Here is a 15,040-nt window from a genome sequence, read left to right as displayed (position 1 = left end):
TGCAAATCTGTCATGGTGTGAACTTACTTAACACTCAGCATTACGTCTGTTTTCCATCAAGGTGTGTCCATGGGGTATCAAGAGCTAGTCTGATCTGGGAATGACATGAGAACCAGGAAAAGAGCCTATTTTCTTGTAGAGCCAGATTATGAAGTATTTAGGCCAAGAATTGGACCTCATTTTCATTCCCAAGAAAGGAAGAAAAAGATATTTTTTCATGTGTCACTTGTCCCTCTTCCATCCCTACCAAGGAAATAAATACATTTAAAAATAAAACAGAACAAAAACCAAGCCCACTTTTAACCTCTAATCACAATGCCATTTTTCAGTGACGTGTTAGGGCAAAGAATGAACACTCTGTAGAATGACAGGCCCTATGTAAGTTCATGTATCACTGGTTCTGCCAGGAGGTGAAAGCCTTCCCAGTAATGTGAGCCTTCCTCTTGGGCCTTATCAGAAGGTCTAAAGCCCCAATAGGGTTGTTAATCTTTTGGCCACCATTCATCTCCTCCGCATCCACCACCAGTTTCTCTGACATAAACTCTATTATGCATCACCTGGCAGAAATACAGTATTGATCCTGTTCACTGAAGTAATAAACCTTCCCATAAATCCAGGTCACCTGAACGAATATGCTGATTGGCACTGCCCCTTGAGTTTTCAGTCACTGATAGGCGTCCGTCTGCAAGAACACCACACATTTTGGGTTTCTGCATTGTCAGTTTCAGATAAGACTCTGAGAAAGAACAGGGAAGCATTTCTGGTAGCATAGTCCAGGACGTGGGGCTTATTCAAATCCATTGCTCTCCCCTGCATTGACCAGCCATCCCCTTTTCAATCCTCTTGTAGCCACTGAAGATAGTCCTGAGCCGGGAGTCAGTGCTGACATGCAGGAGGGGTCCAAGGGGACATCCGGAGCCGGTGCTCACAGCCCGCACACTTCAGCTACATTCACCGGAAACGGAGAACGCACATTACGCTCCCTCACCAACCGGAGTTCGACTTCTGGGGATGTGAGGCACTCCGCCCCGGTGCCCAGGGAAACGGGGAGCGTCCCTCCGCATGGGACTGGTGACGCCCAGCTGGGTTCAAAGTCTCTGGCAGCCTCACCTGCTCTCGGAGGTGATGAGCAGATTCTCTTTCCACGTTCCTTCAGCTCATCTGTCAATGTGCTCACGGTCCCAGAATGATTAAGTTCTCTGTCCACCCAGGAAGTACCTTCCAAGCTCTTTATGAAGAGAACTTTCTGGGTTCCCTCAACTCCCCTACCCCCATTTGCCTCAGGCCTTTGCCACGTTGTCTGCCAGGATGCTTAAATAAAAGAGAACAGCCACTTTGTGGCTAAGGCCAATCTCCTGGGAAAGAACTATCTCATTATACAGAATGGAAAGTTGGGAGTGTTTTCCTTTTTCCATTTAGGCATAACAATTGTTCTATTTGGGGTCTTAAGAGCTTTTCAGATACCAATTTGCTTTTATCAAAAAAGGCATGTGGAAGGAATTTGGACCTGTTCCCTGTTCTGTACCTGGGCCTCACTTCTCTTTTATTGCCATTTCCATTACTGCCTCTGCACTCCTCACTGGAGGGTAAATCTGCTCAGCTGACTCTGACCCTTCCTGCCTTCCAAACTCTCTCTCCAGAATGCTCACCATTGAAAACCACCTCTCCAAAGGAAGTGTCTCAACCCCCGGTGTGCATGGACAGGACACTGAAAGTCTGTTTTATGGTGCATGTTCAGGAGATGGCTTACTTGTGTAGTTGACCTAACTGTAATTTTCCCCTTTGCAGTCACTGGAACTAGCTACGATCAAGTGAGTGGCACAGATATTGAACAGAGGACTTCCAGCGACCACATGGACCACACCTACGTCTCATCTACCTTCACCAAGGGAGAACGAGCTTTACTGTCCATCACAGACAACAGTTCCTCCGCAGACATGAGGGAGAGTTCGACCTCTTCTGTTAAGATCTCAAACTCTTCGCAGTCAGACCATTCTTCCTCTTCTCAGGTTCAGACTGAAAGAAGTAACGTCTCATCCTATGGCAGGGAATACGCGCAGCCTTCCACCGAGTCACTGGGTCTGCGTACAGCAACTTCCGTGGGTGACTCATCTTCTTCTTCATCAGGGCCCCCTTTGCCCCTGCCCTCAGTGTCACAGTCCCACCAGTTGTTCTCCTCAACCTTACTATCAACCAGGGCCTCTGCTCATCCACTGCAGTCCACGCCTGATGTCCCCACACCTTTGTCTTCCTCGCCACCACCTTTGCCAGCATCCCCGACAGTCTCTACCCCTGCTTCACTGTCTGTGTCCCAGACAACCCTATCACCTTCATCTTCTACCCTGGTCCTGCCTAGGGCAAGGGACCCTCCTGTTATTGTAGCTCGGACGTCGACAGTGGCATCGTCTGTGACAATGCTCTCCAGTAGTCAAACAGCAGATCCTAAGAACCAGAGCAGCCCACACCATGAGAAAATAGCTACAGAATCAAAGCCACCAAGCCTGGAGTCTCTGCCCACAGAGGCTATCGAAGCTGAACCAAGGAGTTCTATTTCGGGAACCTCTTTGCCCCCTGCTTTAACAGAGTTCTCCACTGAGCAAACCCTTCCAGCCACGAGCACCAGCTTAGCCCAAACGCCTCCAGCTTCAAGAGATGCCACTCTCAAGACCTCTCACCCCCTGGTGCCCACTCTCAGCCCCCCGTCAAGTACTTCAGCTCCGATGACTGGCCCCACAACAGTGCAGACTATGGCTAGAAAACAGCTCTTGCCAACCAGTCCTAAAATTCTAGTGCCACAAATCTCAACAGAAGGTGCTGTCACCACCAAAAGGAACCAAGTGCATATGGAGGATTCTACCCAGTTGATTCCCCTGACCACTGTACACACATCAGCAAAAGTACTGACCACAGGGCTTGGCATTTCAGAAGAGTACAGCCCCGATTCACATTTCCTCAGAACATCTCCTTCTCCCCAAATCACAGATGTTTCTACGGCTGAAGTGTTGACTCCCAAACTTACCACCTTCCCTGCTCGGAGCAGCACGCAGTCACCAACGACATTATCCTCTCCAGCCTCAGGTAGAAGGCAGTCACGCAAGCACGCTGAGCTCTCGGGCAGGGGCTTCATGTGAATGTGTGGCAATGGCTGGTTTTTGCAATAGTCCAATGTTTGTTTTGTGCTCTCAAATGCTTCCTGTTGAAGCACTTAAAGCATAAAATAATGTCATGGTGGACCTGATTTTCTCACCCCTGAGTTACATAATTCTTCCTGAAGGAGATGATGCCCATGGCTGTGTGTGACGTCAGTAGATAGAGCAATCGTAGCTTGTAATGCCCTGTAATTGTAAGAGCTTTTCAAGCACGCATTTATTTAACTCTTCCAAGGCTAGAGAGGACAGTGATCCAGGATTGGAGGGTAGAGAAACTATAGTAAAGAAGCTTTAGGTGGCCTGAGACATGGAGTGGGTAGGTGCCTGCTCCCAGATCAGAGTCCCGAGCTTCTGAGTCAGTCAGGTGGTTCCACAGTGGTTCCAGAGAGATTTCTCTTGATCCAGGGGAAGCCCGGCCTCCTTTGTCTCCCTCAGATTGTGTTAGAACTCTTGCTGGTTGATAAATGCAGGTAGCGGGGCTTGTGCAATAAGATGAGGAACTAAGCTTTCTTCATAATGGCTGTGCAACCAGGGCTCCTTTACATTGTGCTTGAGGTTTTCTTTATATCCACGTTGAAATTCCTGGTACAAGGAAAATAAAGCCATTCACCTGATCCTTTATCATGTAAGGAAAAGTAGAAGTAAGATGATCTATCTTTTGATGTCACGTTAAAAAGTGTACATTTGACTTGTCCAGACTTAGGAAGAGAAAACTGCTGTTGGTGATGGGGTGAAATGGAGACTAACATCTTAAGGAAAAAGCAAAGAAGAGAAACGCTTTGTAGTGACTGGATCAGGGAGCTGAATTAGTGGCAGAGTTCCACCTAGTCAGCCATCAGTGACCTGGGGCTAGAGGGTCATAAGCTCCCCGCCGCCCAGCCCAGCAATGCCACAATGCACCAGTGATCCCAGCACCTCTGGGAAATGAAAGGTAGATCCTTCTGGGAAGTTCGGGGTCACTGCTTCAGGGTTCACAGGGCTTCATTTGCAGCGGCCAAATACATTCCAATACAGTCTGGAACATAATTCACGATTTCCCCCTAAAGCTGATTATGGCCATTGCAACGGTAACTACAGGTTCGTATTAGGAACATCGTTACTGCTGTTAATGTATTTTCTGTGCCAGTATCCATGGGTACAGTTTTTGGATACATAGGTGCTGTGCTCAGGTGATTTCAGGTGTATTCAAGTAGCGGTGGAATAGGAACACGATCCTTAGGCTTACCCTTTTGATTTCAGGGTTATTCTTTTGGAATTAGAACTCTTGACTTCTGCCTTCTTTTTCTCATCCTACCACCAATTTTCTCCTTGGAGATGATGCAGCTATTTTGTAGGTTTCAGTTTTTCTAAGTATGTGTCAGAAACCTTTATTAGGCAGTTGTTATGTAACTGGAGCGTGACAATTCTGGATGTGCAGATCGAAACAGAGTTGTTGTCACTGCCCTTGAGAACTGGGAGTCCAAGGTGCCATCGAAGCCTGTGCATCATTAGGGCCTAGGTGAATCATATAGGGCTCATTGTTACCTCATGTAAAGAGAAGGCATTGTAGTGTCCAACTCCGGTCATTTTTATAAATGATTGCACAGTGTGTGGCAGTCCACACATTGTTCCACTTCTGAGATTTCAGATAAAGGGAAATCTTGCAATAAGAGAAGGGTTGATCAGGGTTCTTTCCTCCTTAACGTGTGTTGTATTTATTTATTTTTATTTATTTATTTTTCTATAAAGGCAAGGAAGATTTTATTAACACTTTTTCCAGTATGAAAGCACTTAACATTTCTAGGCTGCAGATGTATTTCAGTATTCAATCTGGGCCGCCACAAAGACAGAAAGCACAGAGATTTTTTTTCCTTTCTCATTCTAATACAATCCAAACGAACAATAGCAATTTGTTCAAGGTCTATCCGTGGTTGATGTGGTCCCCCTTAACATGTGTTTTAAATGGGCTTCAATTCAAGTAGAATTTTCTATGTATCACAAAGGCAATATAATCATCCATCCTGAACGGAGTGACCTATGAGCAACATTTGAATTTGAACCAGTTCTGCGTTCAGGGATCCAATTGTCTGACGCTGCTGTTTGTACACAGGCGAGTGAGTGCTGGAATCCAGTCCCACCATGTCTCTGCTGCACCTCTTGGGAACCCATTCTGTTTTAGTAGTGTGGCTTTCAGGACAAGTAAACAGAAATAAACAAGAATCAAATATTAGCCAGGAAAATTAAATGTTTACCTAGAGCTGCCTTTACATTTCCTGTGTGATTAACTGCTTTATTCCTGAAATGTGTTTTCAGTGAACAGCTGTGCCACTAACCCCTGTCTTCATGATGGGAAATGCATTGAGGACCCCACAAGCCATGGGTATCGATGCATGTGCTCACCTTCCTGGCAAGGGGACGACTGCAGCGTGGGTAAGAGGAGAAGTCATCTCCAGTGGGCTGCAATACAACAGTACATTGAGATAGGCAGTCAACTTTTTTTTTTTTTTTTTTTGCCAAAATATAGGGGAGTAAGATTTTTTCATTAGTACCCTGCTTACTTGAGAGTTGACATGCTTATGTGTTGTCTGCAGACTGATGTCAGGCAGTAACATTGACAGGACTCCATGAGCTGATACCGTTCTGAATCTGCCTGCACTCCCCCTACCCCAGGCCATCCACAGCTCCCCAGACTCCTGCGCTTTTCCGCTCCCGGCCTTCACAGTGCGGGGCCCTCACCCTCGGCCTAGGATCCCCACACCCATGTCTGCTTATTAACGTTTTTCTAGTCTTTGTCCAGATGTTATCTGAAACAGTCCTTAATTCTCCCTTCCATCAAAAACTGCTACTTTATCTGTGCTCCCAGATCCTGCCTTGTATTCATACTTAGTTGTGTACATGGCTGCCTCCACCCTTAGTAGACTGGTAGCTTCTTCAGAACAAGGGTAATATCCTACTCCTCTCCGGAGCCTCACCACAGCTAACGCCATTTGGCCTTTAGTAAATGCCCACTGTACTGAGTTATGATTTTGCTGTTTGATACAGGTTCAGTATGTCCTTGTTTTCTGTCCTCTGCAGATGTGAATGAATGCCTCTCGAACCCCTGCCCACCCCTGGCCATGTGCAACAATACTCAGGGATCCTTTACCTGCAGATGCCCAGTTGGGTACCAGTTGGAAAAAGGAATATGCAATCTGGGTAAGAGATTTATCCTATCTTGGAATTTTTTTCTGCACCACAGTATATTTTGCAAAGTAACGTATATTGTTTTACTCTCTAATCAAAATCAATATTTGTCCAAGGTATAAATAAACGTAAGAAATACAGAAAGAAGTGGAAGATGCTGCCTATTACTCCACCTCTTGGAGTAATATATAGCACCTTATTTGAAACTTTTTTAGTGTCCATTATAGTTTTATATAGTTTAAATCATGTGGTGTTTGTACAAACTTTTCATCTTAACATTTTCCCATGTTATTAAAAGTATTATACAAACTTCTTAATGACGCATAAATAAGCTGTCATTTGTGCACATCACCATTTGCTTAGCTATTCCACCCTGTAGTTAGGAAAAAAATATATATCAAAGGATATTCTAATCACTTAGTTTAAAAAAAAACATTTTAAGGAGAGAAAAAAAGAATACAGCCCTGATTATCCCACCAGATCACACATTCTTTTCATTTTTAAAAACAATCTTCGTGTTCTTGTCCACAAGCAGATATATTTTTAAAAAGCTGTTGCCATAATTGTACTGTACAATTTGTCATTTTGTTCCCTAATTTGATAGATTTATAAAGCTGGTTGATTTTAGATATAATCACCATTTTACAGGTTGAGAAGCAAACAACCCACATGAAAACTAAGGCCCTGACAAGGTACTAAGTGGCCAAGCTTATACAACTGCTTGATGAGAGGCCAAGTTTCCAGCCCACAGTTCCTTCTATCACACAGTAATGTGTTCATTGTAAGAGCTCTCCTGCATACAGACAGGGCATGACCCTGTGTTAGAGCGCCTAGTTCAGTACAGAATTTGAAGAAATTAGAAGTGAAGAACATAGAGTTATTATCTAAGCTGGATAAAGAAACTGGCAGGTAAAATGAGTCATCTTTGAATCATCTTTTATTACCCAATGTAATACTTAACACTCAAAAAGTGCTCAGTAGATACTGTTTTGAGAGAACAAATGTCTTTGTCTTTTGAAAGCATTATTTGCATGAACTCCTGTTGCCCATAGACTAAGGGGAATCATCAGACTTTTAGCACGTTGTGTCAAATGACCAAACTAAAATAATTAGTAAGGGTTTTGACGTCCTTTATTCAAGTGAACGCAAATTCATGGAGTACAGGGCCTCGCAAGCAGTGGAGCACTTTTCCCGAGGGACTGTGGGCAAGAACAAATTTTATAGAAGGTTAGAAGAGGAATCATGAAAATAGGGTGTGATTGGCTGGGATTGCTTGTTTAGAAAAATCTGACCTTATTAGAAAAATCGAGGAACGAATAAGGAAATAAGTACAGAGCCCTAGAGTTGGCTTGGCCTTTGGGGGGTTGGCTGATGGGGTGTATTGCATTTGGGGTAGAGCAGAGCATTTACAGGAACATGAAAGTTTGGTTTGATGACATGGCACCTTGGACAGGAGTAGCTCCATCTTGGGCCTAGAAATTTATTTTAACAGTTGGTACCTTACTAAACTAATGGTAGAATTTTGAAAATTGTTTAAAATGCAAGGATCAAGTCAAAGCACTATTTGAAGAAAGAAAAATCTAGGAGTATAGACATTAGTCAAAATTAAGAAGTCTTCTTATTGTAATAGTTTATTTGCTTTTGGGTAACCTATTCCTTTTAGCTACGTCCTGTAAGAAATAAGGCAGGAGTTTTCAGTCTAAAAATGGATAAGATGGACGTGATTTTGTTTTGAAGGAGTGTGGGACATCTACTTGCCCAGGAACTCAAATGCCAGGCTTCTGGCTTCAGGGCCACCACCCAAAGCACATGGCTCCTGGGCCTCAACCTCCTCAACAATAAAATCAGATTACCACCTGCTCCACTTCCCACTTAGGGTAATTGTGAAGATCAAGTAAAACAATGCATTTGAGGAAGCTTTGAAAATGGTAGGATTCAGGAGCATTTGAGATCTTGCTTTGTGGCATATGTTGTCAGTTTGGCTCAAACAAACTCTTATAAAAATTTAAAAAGAAGAAAATAGTAGAATTCTCCAGATGGGAAGTATCATTTAACATCAGTCTTTAATCTCTTGGACCACTTGGAACAGAATTGAAAGCAATGAAAACAATAAACTAATCTGAGTATAAAGTAATAATTATGGATCTTTTAAAAATATCATTTCCTTAACCTATGTAAATCAACAGTTAAGTCTGAAGTAAAAAGTTCCCTTAAAGCCAGATGATGTAACTGCAGACATGAAGATGTATATGTGCCTGGGGAGAGTTCAGGGGCTGGGAGGACACTGTGCAGTGCCACCTTCATATTCACACTGAAAGCAGAGGCCACATTTACTGTCACGATTCAGAAGAGATCTGTGTACTTAGCTTTTACAGTATGTATATTTCTATATATGGAGTCCGGGTATAAACCTGGACCTGTGAGATGTGAAGATGGAGTGGGGTGACGGTTCTGGAAGCCTGTGGGTGGAGTGTCCCACAGGCACCCTTATCAGTAGGAGCTGGTCTATTGTGTTAAAAATCATCTTTCCCTTTTCAAGTCATTTAGCTTCATTGTTCATAAACATCAGAGGAACATGCAAATTAGAGCATGCTGAAATGCTTTCATTTGGCCAAGAATGTTTTCAAAGAGCTCCCTGCTGCTCAGAGAGAATCCTAAGCAGCTGGCTTCACTGAACTGTAGAACAAGCAAAAAGATGTTAAATAAGGATTAAGGGCTTTAGACAGTAAGTATAAGATGTTAAACGTTTTCCCTGGCTCATTTGTAGGCCTTTTTCTTAATTTGGCAAGCAAGCTTTCTGTGAAAGAGCAGCTTCAGGGGTTTTTGTGTTTGGGGTTATTTTTTTTTCCTGTCCAGAGGAAAAGATAAGGATTTAATATAAAGGAAGATAAGAGCCAGATATAAAGCAAGCTATACTAATTTTTGGTTGCCTTCCCATTTGTAAGTTCCATTCCCCTCAGGCCCAATCAGCACAAATTGATGTTAAGTAGAATTTTATTTTATGAGTGAAATGGGCCTTGAAAATGGGGCTGCTTTCTTTCATGTCTGAATCCAACATTATCTTGAATACGGGTCATTTCATCACATGGCTTATAATCATGGAGTCTGGCAAGCCCCTGGAGTGGGGTCCCACTACAGATGTTTGGCACCTTTCTCCGTAGCCCCTTGGTTGTACTTAGAATATCAGATTCCTCAGGGGGCCGAAGATGTAGAAGGACTTGGAAGATGGGTGCACATAATGTTAAATGTTAATTTTGGCCTTTGGGAGCTGGGTAACCTTGGGAAGTTACTGATTTCTGGAAGCCTCTTTTATCAGTGATAAATAGGCATTTCCTCTGAATAAGTGGAATGGGGTTGGTGGGCATGAGTCTGGTGAGAATAGGAAACCAAAGCATGCCCTTGAAGCTGAGGACTTATCAACTTGGTTAGAGACCTAGAGAGACTAAGAGCTTTCTTCTCTCTAAAGCTTTCTAGGTCCTGATGGGCATATTTTGTGTCTAGCCCCACATTTTCCTCTTCTCCTCCTAGGATTATGTTATTTAGGCCAGCTCACCTTTCTTTTTCATCACAGCTTCATCGATCATCTATTATGTGGGAGGCCATTAAAGAGACGTCAAGAAAGCTTCTCTCAGCAGCCCTCATACATACACAAAAGGCCCCTTAGAGTCCTCATCCAAGGTTTACTTTGTCTGAGCCTTCATCTCAGCTCAGTAGATGCTCACTTTCTGAGAGAGGAGCCCAGAGAGGGAGAGGTGATCTCCACCCTCAAGGAGAAAGAAATGCACAGAGATGGTTCTTTGAGGTGCAGTAAAGCTGGATGCCCCAGAAATTTATAAACACAGAACCTTACTTACATAGGTCGGCCTGTCGGGTGTGGCTTACCAGGTTATGTTTTCATTTTCAGTTAGAACCTTCGTGACAGAGTTTAAATTAAAGAAAACATTTCTTAATACCACTATGGAAAAACATTCAGACCTACATGAAGTTGAAAATGAGATCACCAAAACAGTAAGTTTCTTAAAAGGCATATTCCTTCTTATTATCATGGAGTCTGGCAGCCCCCTGGAGTGGGGTCCCACTGCAGGTGGTTGGCACCTTTCTCTGGAGCCCCTTGATTGTCCTTAGAATGTCAGATTCCTCAGGGGGCCGAGGGTGTAGAACTTGGAAGGTGGGCACACATTACGTTAAATGTCCTTTGTTTTTCTCCTAGTCCTTTGTTTTCTAGAACAGATTTTATTCAGAATCGGAGACCTCCTGGGGATCAGCTGTATCTCCTAGGATGTTCATTTCTGTTATATTTGGAAGATAAACTTCACGATAAAATAAAAGGCCTCTCGGAAATACTGGGGTGGTGTTGAGCACTGGTGGTGCCCAGAAGCATTTCTTCGAATGTGTGCTCATGTGCGGCCTTTGTCAGTGCCTTGGTATTTCTTTTCCATGTGCAGACTTGTTATCACAATCATTCAGATGACATGTAGCAATTAGAGCTGTTGATGAAGAGGAAAAACCTAGAAAATCCAACTATCCCATCTGCTGTTGACATGCTGTGTGACTTTCTCCCTGTATTTCAGAGCATGGAGAGAATGATGCTCTTTTTCCTCAAGGGAAAAATGCCAAAGGCAGAACAGATAATCCTGATTATCCAGGGTTGAGAATTCATTGCATGGATTATCTAGGGGCCCTCAATTCTTCTTTCCCTCTTTACTTTTTGTCAGGAAAAAGAAAAAGAAATAAAAATGGAGAGGGAGGAACAAGAGATGAAAATGAAGCTCAGATAGTAAATTTTACCTCTCAACTGCTACCTGAGTCTAAGACTTAGTGTTTAGAAAATTAAAGTTTGCCATTAAAATAAGTTTTAGAGATTAATTGATTTCTGATTTCAATTTTACTTGTTCTTTATCGGTAAGAGTTACTATATTAGCCAAAACCCATAGGATATTCTAAGACTGTAGATATTATTTGTGTAAAATTTAGATTCCAGTTTCTGTATTCACCGAGCATGTACTCTGTGACAGCTACTTTGCCAGATGCCTCACTCCTGTAACAGGTATTGCTAATACTTTTACAGATGGAAAACTGGGAGGCACTGGGAGTTAATGACATTGCCCGAGCTCACACAGAGCAGGTGCAAAGTTAGGGGACAACCCTTACTTCTGACACCAATTGCAAGTTTGAGGATCCCCAACACCACCTTCAGATTTGATAATTCACTAGGACTCACAGGTCTCGCCAAAAGCTGTTATCTCACGGTTATGGTTTAATACAGTGAAAAGATCGAGTTTACAATCAGCCAAGGGAAGAGATGCATGGGGCAGAGTCCAGGAGGGTTCCAGACTTGGTGCTTCCAGTTGTCCTGTCTCCATGAAGTCAGGGACAGCAACGGTGTGTGTATTATTCATGGAGTATTGCTGACCAGGGAAGCTCACCTGAGTCTTGGTGTCTAAGCTAATACATAAATATTAGCCCAACTGCCCATACGGCTGACCTCAGTCTCCAGCCCCTCTGGAGGTCCAGCGGATACCATGTAACTGAAAGCCCTCACCATAAATCATGTGGGAAGACTATGTGGCTCAGGCCTCCAGGTAAACAAAAGCAGGACATTCCAAAGGCTTAGAGATCACCTCCCAGGAGCAGACTTCTCTTTGGGCAAGGTTAAATTCTTTACTGTCCAGAGGGTTTTACATCTACTTTTACATCTACTAACCCTATACCTGGTATTCTTGTCACTCCACCACGGCTGCCTCTTGATTGTGTTGTAGGTTGGTATTTCCTTCTAAGATAACACTGGGGCTTAGAACCCCATGCAGAGGTGCACTACACAGTGCTCAGTGACTCATCTGACTTGTTCATGTTTACACAGTATCAATGTATAATTTATTAGTGACGTGACATCGTCACCCACCCACCCACCCACCCACCCCCGGAAATAATAAAGATTTAGGTAGTGACTGGAGAAAGCCTTTCCCAAAATGCCGTTCTGTTCTGAAATGTGCCATTTCTGTTTTTACCTGGGAAAAACAAGTTTAAGTAATAGTACTACTAATACATCATTGCCTATTAGAATATAAAGCAATGCCATCCAAAGCCATAAAGGGTTTGATAATACCCCATATTGTAATTAATCTTCTGAAGAGTGAGATGTATCTGATACATAGGCTTTGAAGACAGGTGGGTCTGCATTGGTCAGATATTGAGACCTTCTGCTGCATAAAAGGAATCCCCAGCCCCCATGTGGGGGGAGCGGGGAAGCAGGGATGATACTTTATGCCATAGAGGGATTTCCTGCTCTCTCTCAGGGCACAAGGTGAACGCAGGGAGAGTCACTTTTAATTTGCTTGCACCAAAAGGATTCTTGACCCACATAATGTAATTTCCCATGGAGCGCCTTTTTGAAGAGGACCTGTCTTTGAGTTAGGTCAACTGATTGTAGATTAGGAAGGGTCTGTGTAAGGCCTGCCAGACCTGGGGTGGCTGAAAGGAACCAGCCTTTTCTTGAGGCCAGTTCACTATGCGAAGTCCAAATAAACAGTTGCCTCTGCGTTTTTGAAACCCTGGGTCTTAGAAAAGATCTGCTCCTTTGAAGATGTTTTGCATCCAAGGGTGCTATTTTGAACATCTTTTCCTGCCAAGATTTCCCCACTGATTTACTATCTGCCTCTTTCCCTTTGTACTCATGGAACAACAGAATGAGCACAGAAAGGCGTTTTTAAGAAGGGAACAAAAAAAAAAGGACACCACTGGTCTGTAAAATCCCCTGCTGATAACTTGATGGCTGGAAAATGCCTGTTTGATTCTGAAAATAGGAAATTGGTTCCAGGTCCAAGGCTTTTGTCTAACCCATAGTTAATGACAAACCTGTTCTTCCTTTCAGTTAAATGTGTGTTTTTCAACATTACCTGGTTATACCCGATCCACAGTTCGTGCTTCTAGGTAAGTAATAGAATTGTATTTGCTTGTGAACCAGTCTATAGAAAGGGGGGATGTTCTTGCATGGGTGGCAGCAATAAAACTGGGCCCTGTTTTGACCAAGCCATAGGTGACCCAGGGCCAAAGTCACTGGACACTCATGTGCTCCCATTCCCTCACTGGGCAATAGAAATGACACTTATTTTCTAAAAGCCTTGGGGCCCACATGTCATTTTAAAACAATTGAAAACCTACACACTTTGCCTACAGAGAGACCAGCGCAGTGATCATGTCACTGCAGACCACCTTTTCCCTGGCCTCCAATGTGACGCTGTTTGACCTGGCCGACGGGATGCAGAAATGTGTCAACTCCTGCAGGTCCTCTGCTGAGGTCTGCCAGCTCTTGGGATCTCAGAGGCGGATCTTTAGAGGTAAGAGAATGACCCTCTGGGAGGACCCCACCTATACAGTTAGGCACAGACCTTGAATGGAACTGTCAGGCATTCAGGGCTCAGGCCTAAGCAAGCTCAATCCAGAGCCAGCCTGTCTTTGAAATATGTGTTAAGCAAAGGCCTTCATGTGCGTGCACCTTTGTGCATGCATACACACACACACACACACACACACACACACACACGGTGTCTTAAAGTCACCTGGTCCTTGGCATGCTGCCCCTTCTGTTTCTTCTCTACATTGTTGGTGAGGGAAGCGATACAGAAGCTGATGTAATGAAGCAGAAATCACTCTTCTTCCCTTGAGAGGTTCCTATTCTCTCTGGAGAGACAGCCATTCATACACAGAACGTACAAGCTTGTCAGTACCCCAGACTTTCATCATGATATACCATTAAGTAAAAAAAGCATGTGCAGTATTACCTGTCTTTTTATTTGTTTGTTTGCAAGTCATTAACGCACAGAAACAAGACCAGAACAAGATAGGTCAGGCTGCTCATGGTGCCGTTCGTGATAATTTCCCCATTCTTGTTCTTGCTTAATCTATTTTTTGTCTAAAGCATCTAGTGTGAAGCAGATGAAGAAAGGGATGAGAGACAAGTTCTAAAGGCAAATTTGGATAGAGGGGAGGTTTTGCCTCTGGGATGAGAAAACTCTGCTGGGCTCGGGGGCTTCCTCACCAAGAAGGCTTGTCTCTGGTGCTGTCCCATGAACGATTCAAAGTGGGCTCTGCTTAGCTCATGTTACTACAATTGGGATGTGGAATCTGTGGGCCTGTGGTGCCCAGACGCCGAACCTAAGTTGTAGGTAGCAAGTTTGGTGCTCTATCTTCTGGTAGATCCAGGACTTTTCCATGGGGGTAGGGCTTTGTGAGTGCTGGTCCCGAGGGCTCGCCTCCTGGGTCGTGCACTAGAGTGCCTGCGAGCCAGAAGTTAGCCTTTCACTCTGGGATAAAAACCGCATCTTTGGCCCATTTTAAGACTAGTTATTCATCTGAGGAGGGAAAAAAGAGCTAAACTTTCTGGAATTAAAGTTGCTATTATTCAGCATCATTGGAGAATTAGGGAGACCTTTCAATTCACTAAACACTTACGGAGTACATCCTATGTGTTCAGCATTGTACGAGGTTTCTTTTTTTGTCTTCAGTAAATGCATTTCATGCCTCACAAATCAAGTGACCAGATATTTACATTTGTGAGATTCTGTTCAGAGCAGCCCTGCCCACTCTCTGACTCCTTCTCACTGCTTGGATGGTGCTCACAGGAAAGCTCCTGTCCTCCTTGCTTCCTTGCTGAGGTTCCATTCTTCTTTCTTTCTTTCTTTCTTTCTTTCTTTCTTTCTTTCTTTCTTTCTTTCTTTCTTTCTTTCTTT

The 15,040-nt window shown here is 43.7% G+C and overlaps 1 protein-coding gene and 1 non-coding gene across 2 annotated transcripts in view; one reads left to right on the top strand and one right to left on the bottom strand.

Annotated features, from left to right (window-relative positions):
- Positions 1-15,040, top strand: part of HEG1 (heart development protein with EGF like domains 1) — an 82,665-nt gene that overhangs the window by 37,655 nt on the left and 29,970 nt on the right. Inside the window, exons 6-12 of the mRNA XM_039842990.1 lie at positions 850-1,122; positions 1,789-3,078; positions 5,442-5,558; positions 6,204-6,323; positions 10,216-10,319; positions 13,183-13,241; positions 13,488-13,691. Of these exons, the coding sequence (XP_039698924.1) occupies positions 850-1,122; positions 1,789-3,078; positions 5,442-5,558; positions 6,204-6,323; positions 10,216-10,319; positions 13,183-13,241; positions 13,488-13,691 (2,167 nt within the window). The remainder of the gene's footprint in view (positions 1-849; positions 1,123-1,788; positions 3,079-5,441; positions 5,559-6,203; positions 6,324-10,215; positions 10,320-13,182; positions 13,242-13,487; positions 13,692-15,040) is intronic.
- LOC120586897 (small nucleolar RNA SNORA31) lies at positions 4,938-5,065 on the bottom strand. Its single transcript, XR_005648829.1, has one exon. It is a non-coding gene; the product is annotated as a small nucleolar RNA SNORA31 (small nucleolar RNA).

Source organism: Pteropus medius, unplaced genomic scaffold, assembly GCF_902729225.1.
Source record: "Pteropus medius unplaced genomic scaffold, Ma_sr-lr_union100, whole genome shotgun sequence".
NCBI lineage: Eukaryota > Metazoa > Chordata > Mammalia > Chiroptera > Pteropodidae > Pteropus > Pteropus medius.
The sequence above is the reverse complement of the archived record's forward strand: the minus strand, read 5'-3'. Positions and strand labels throughout refer to the sequence as shown.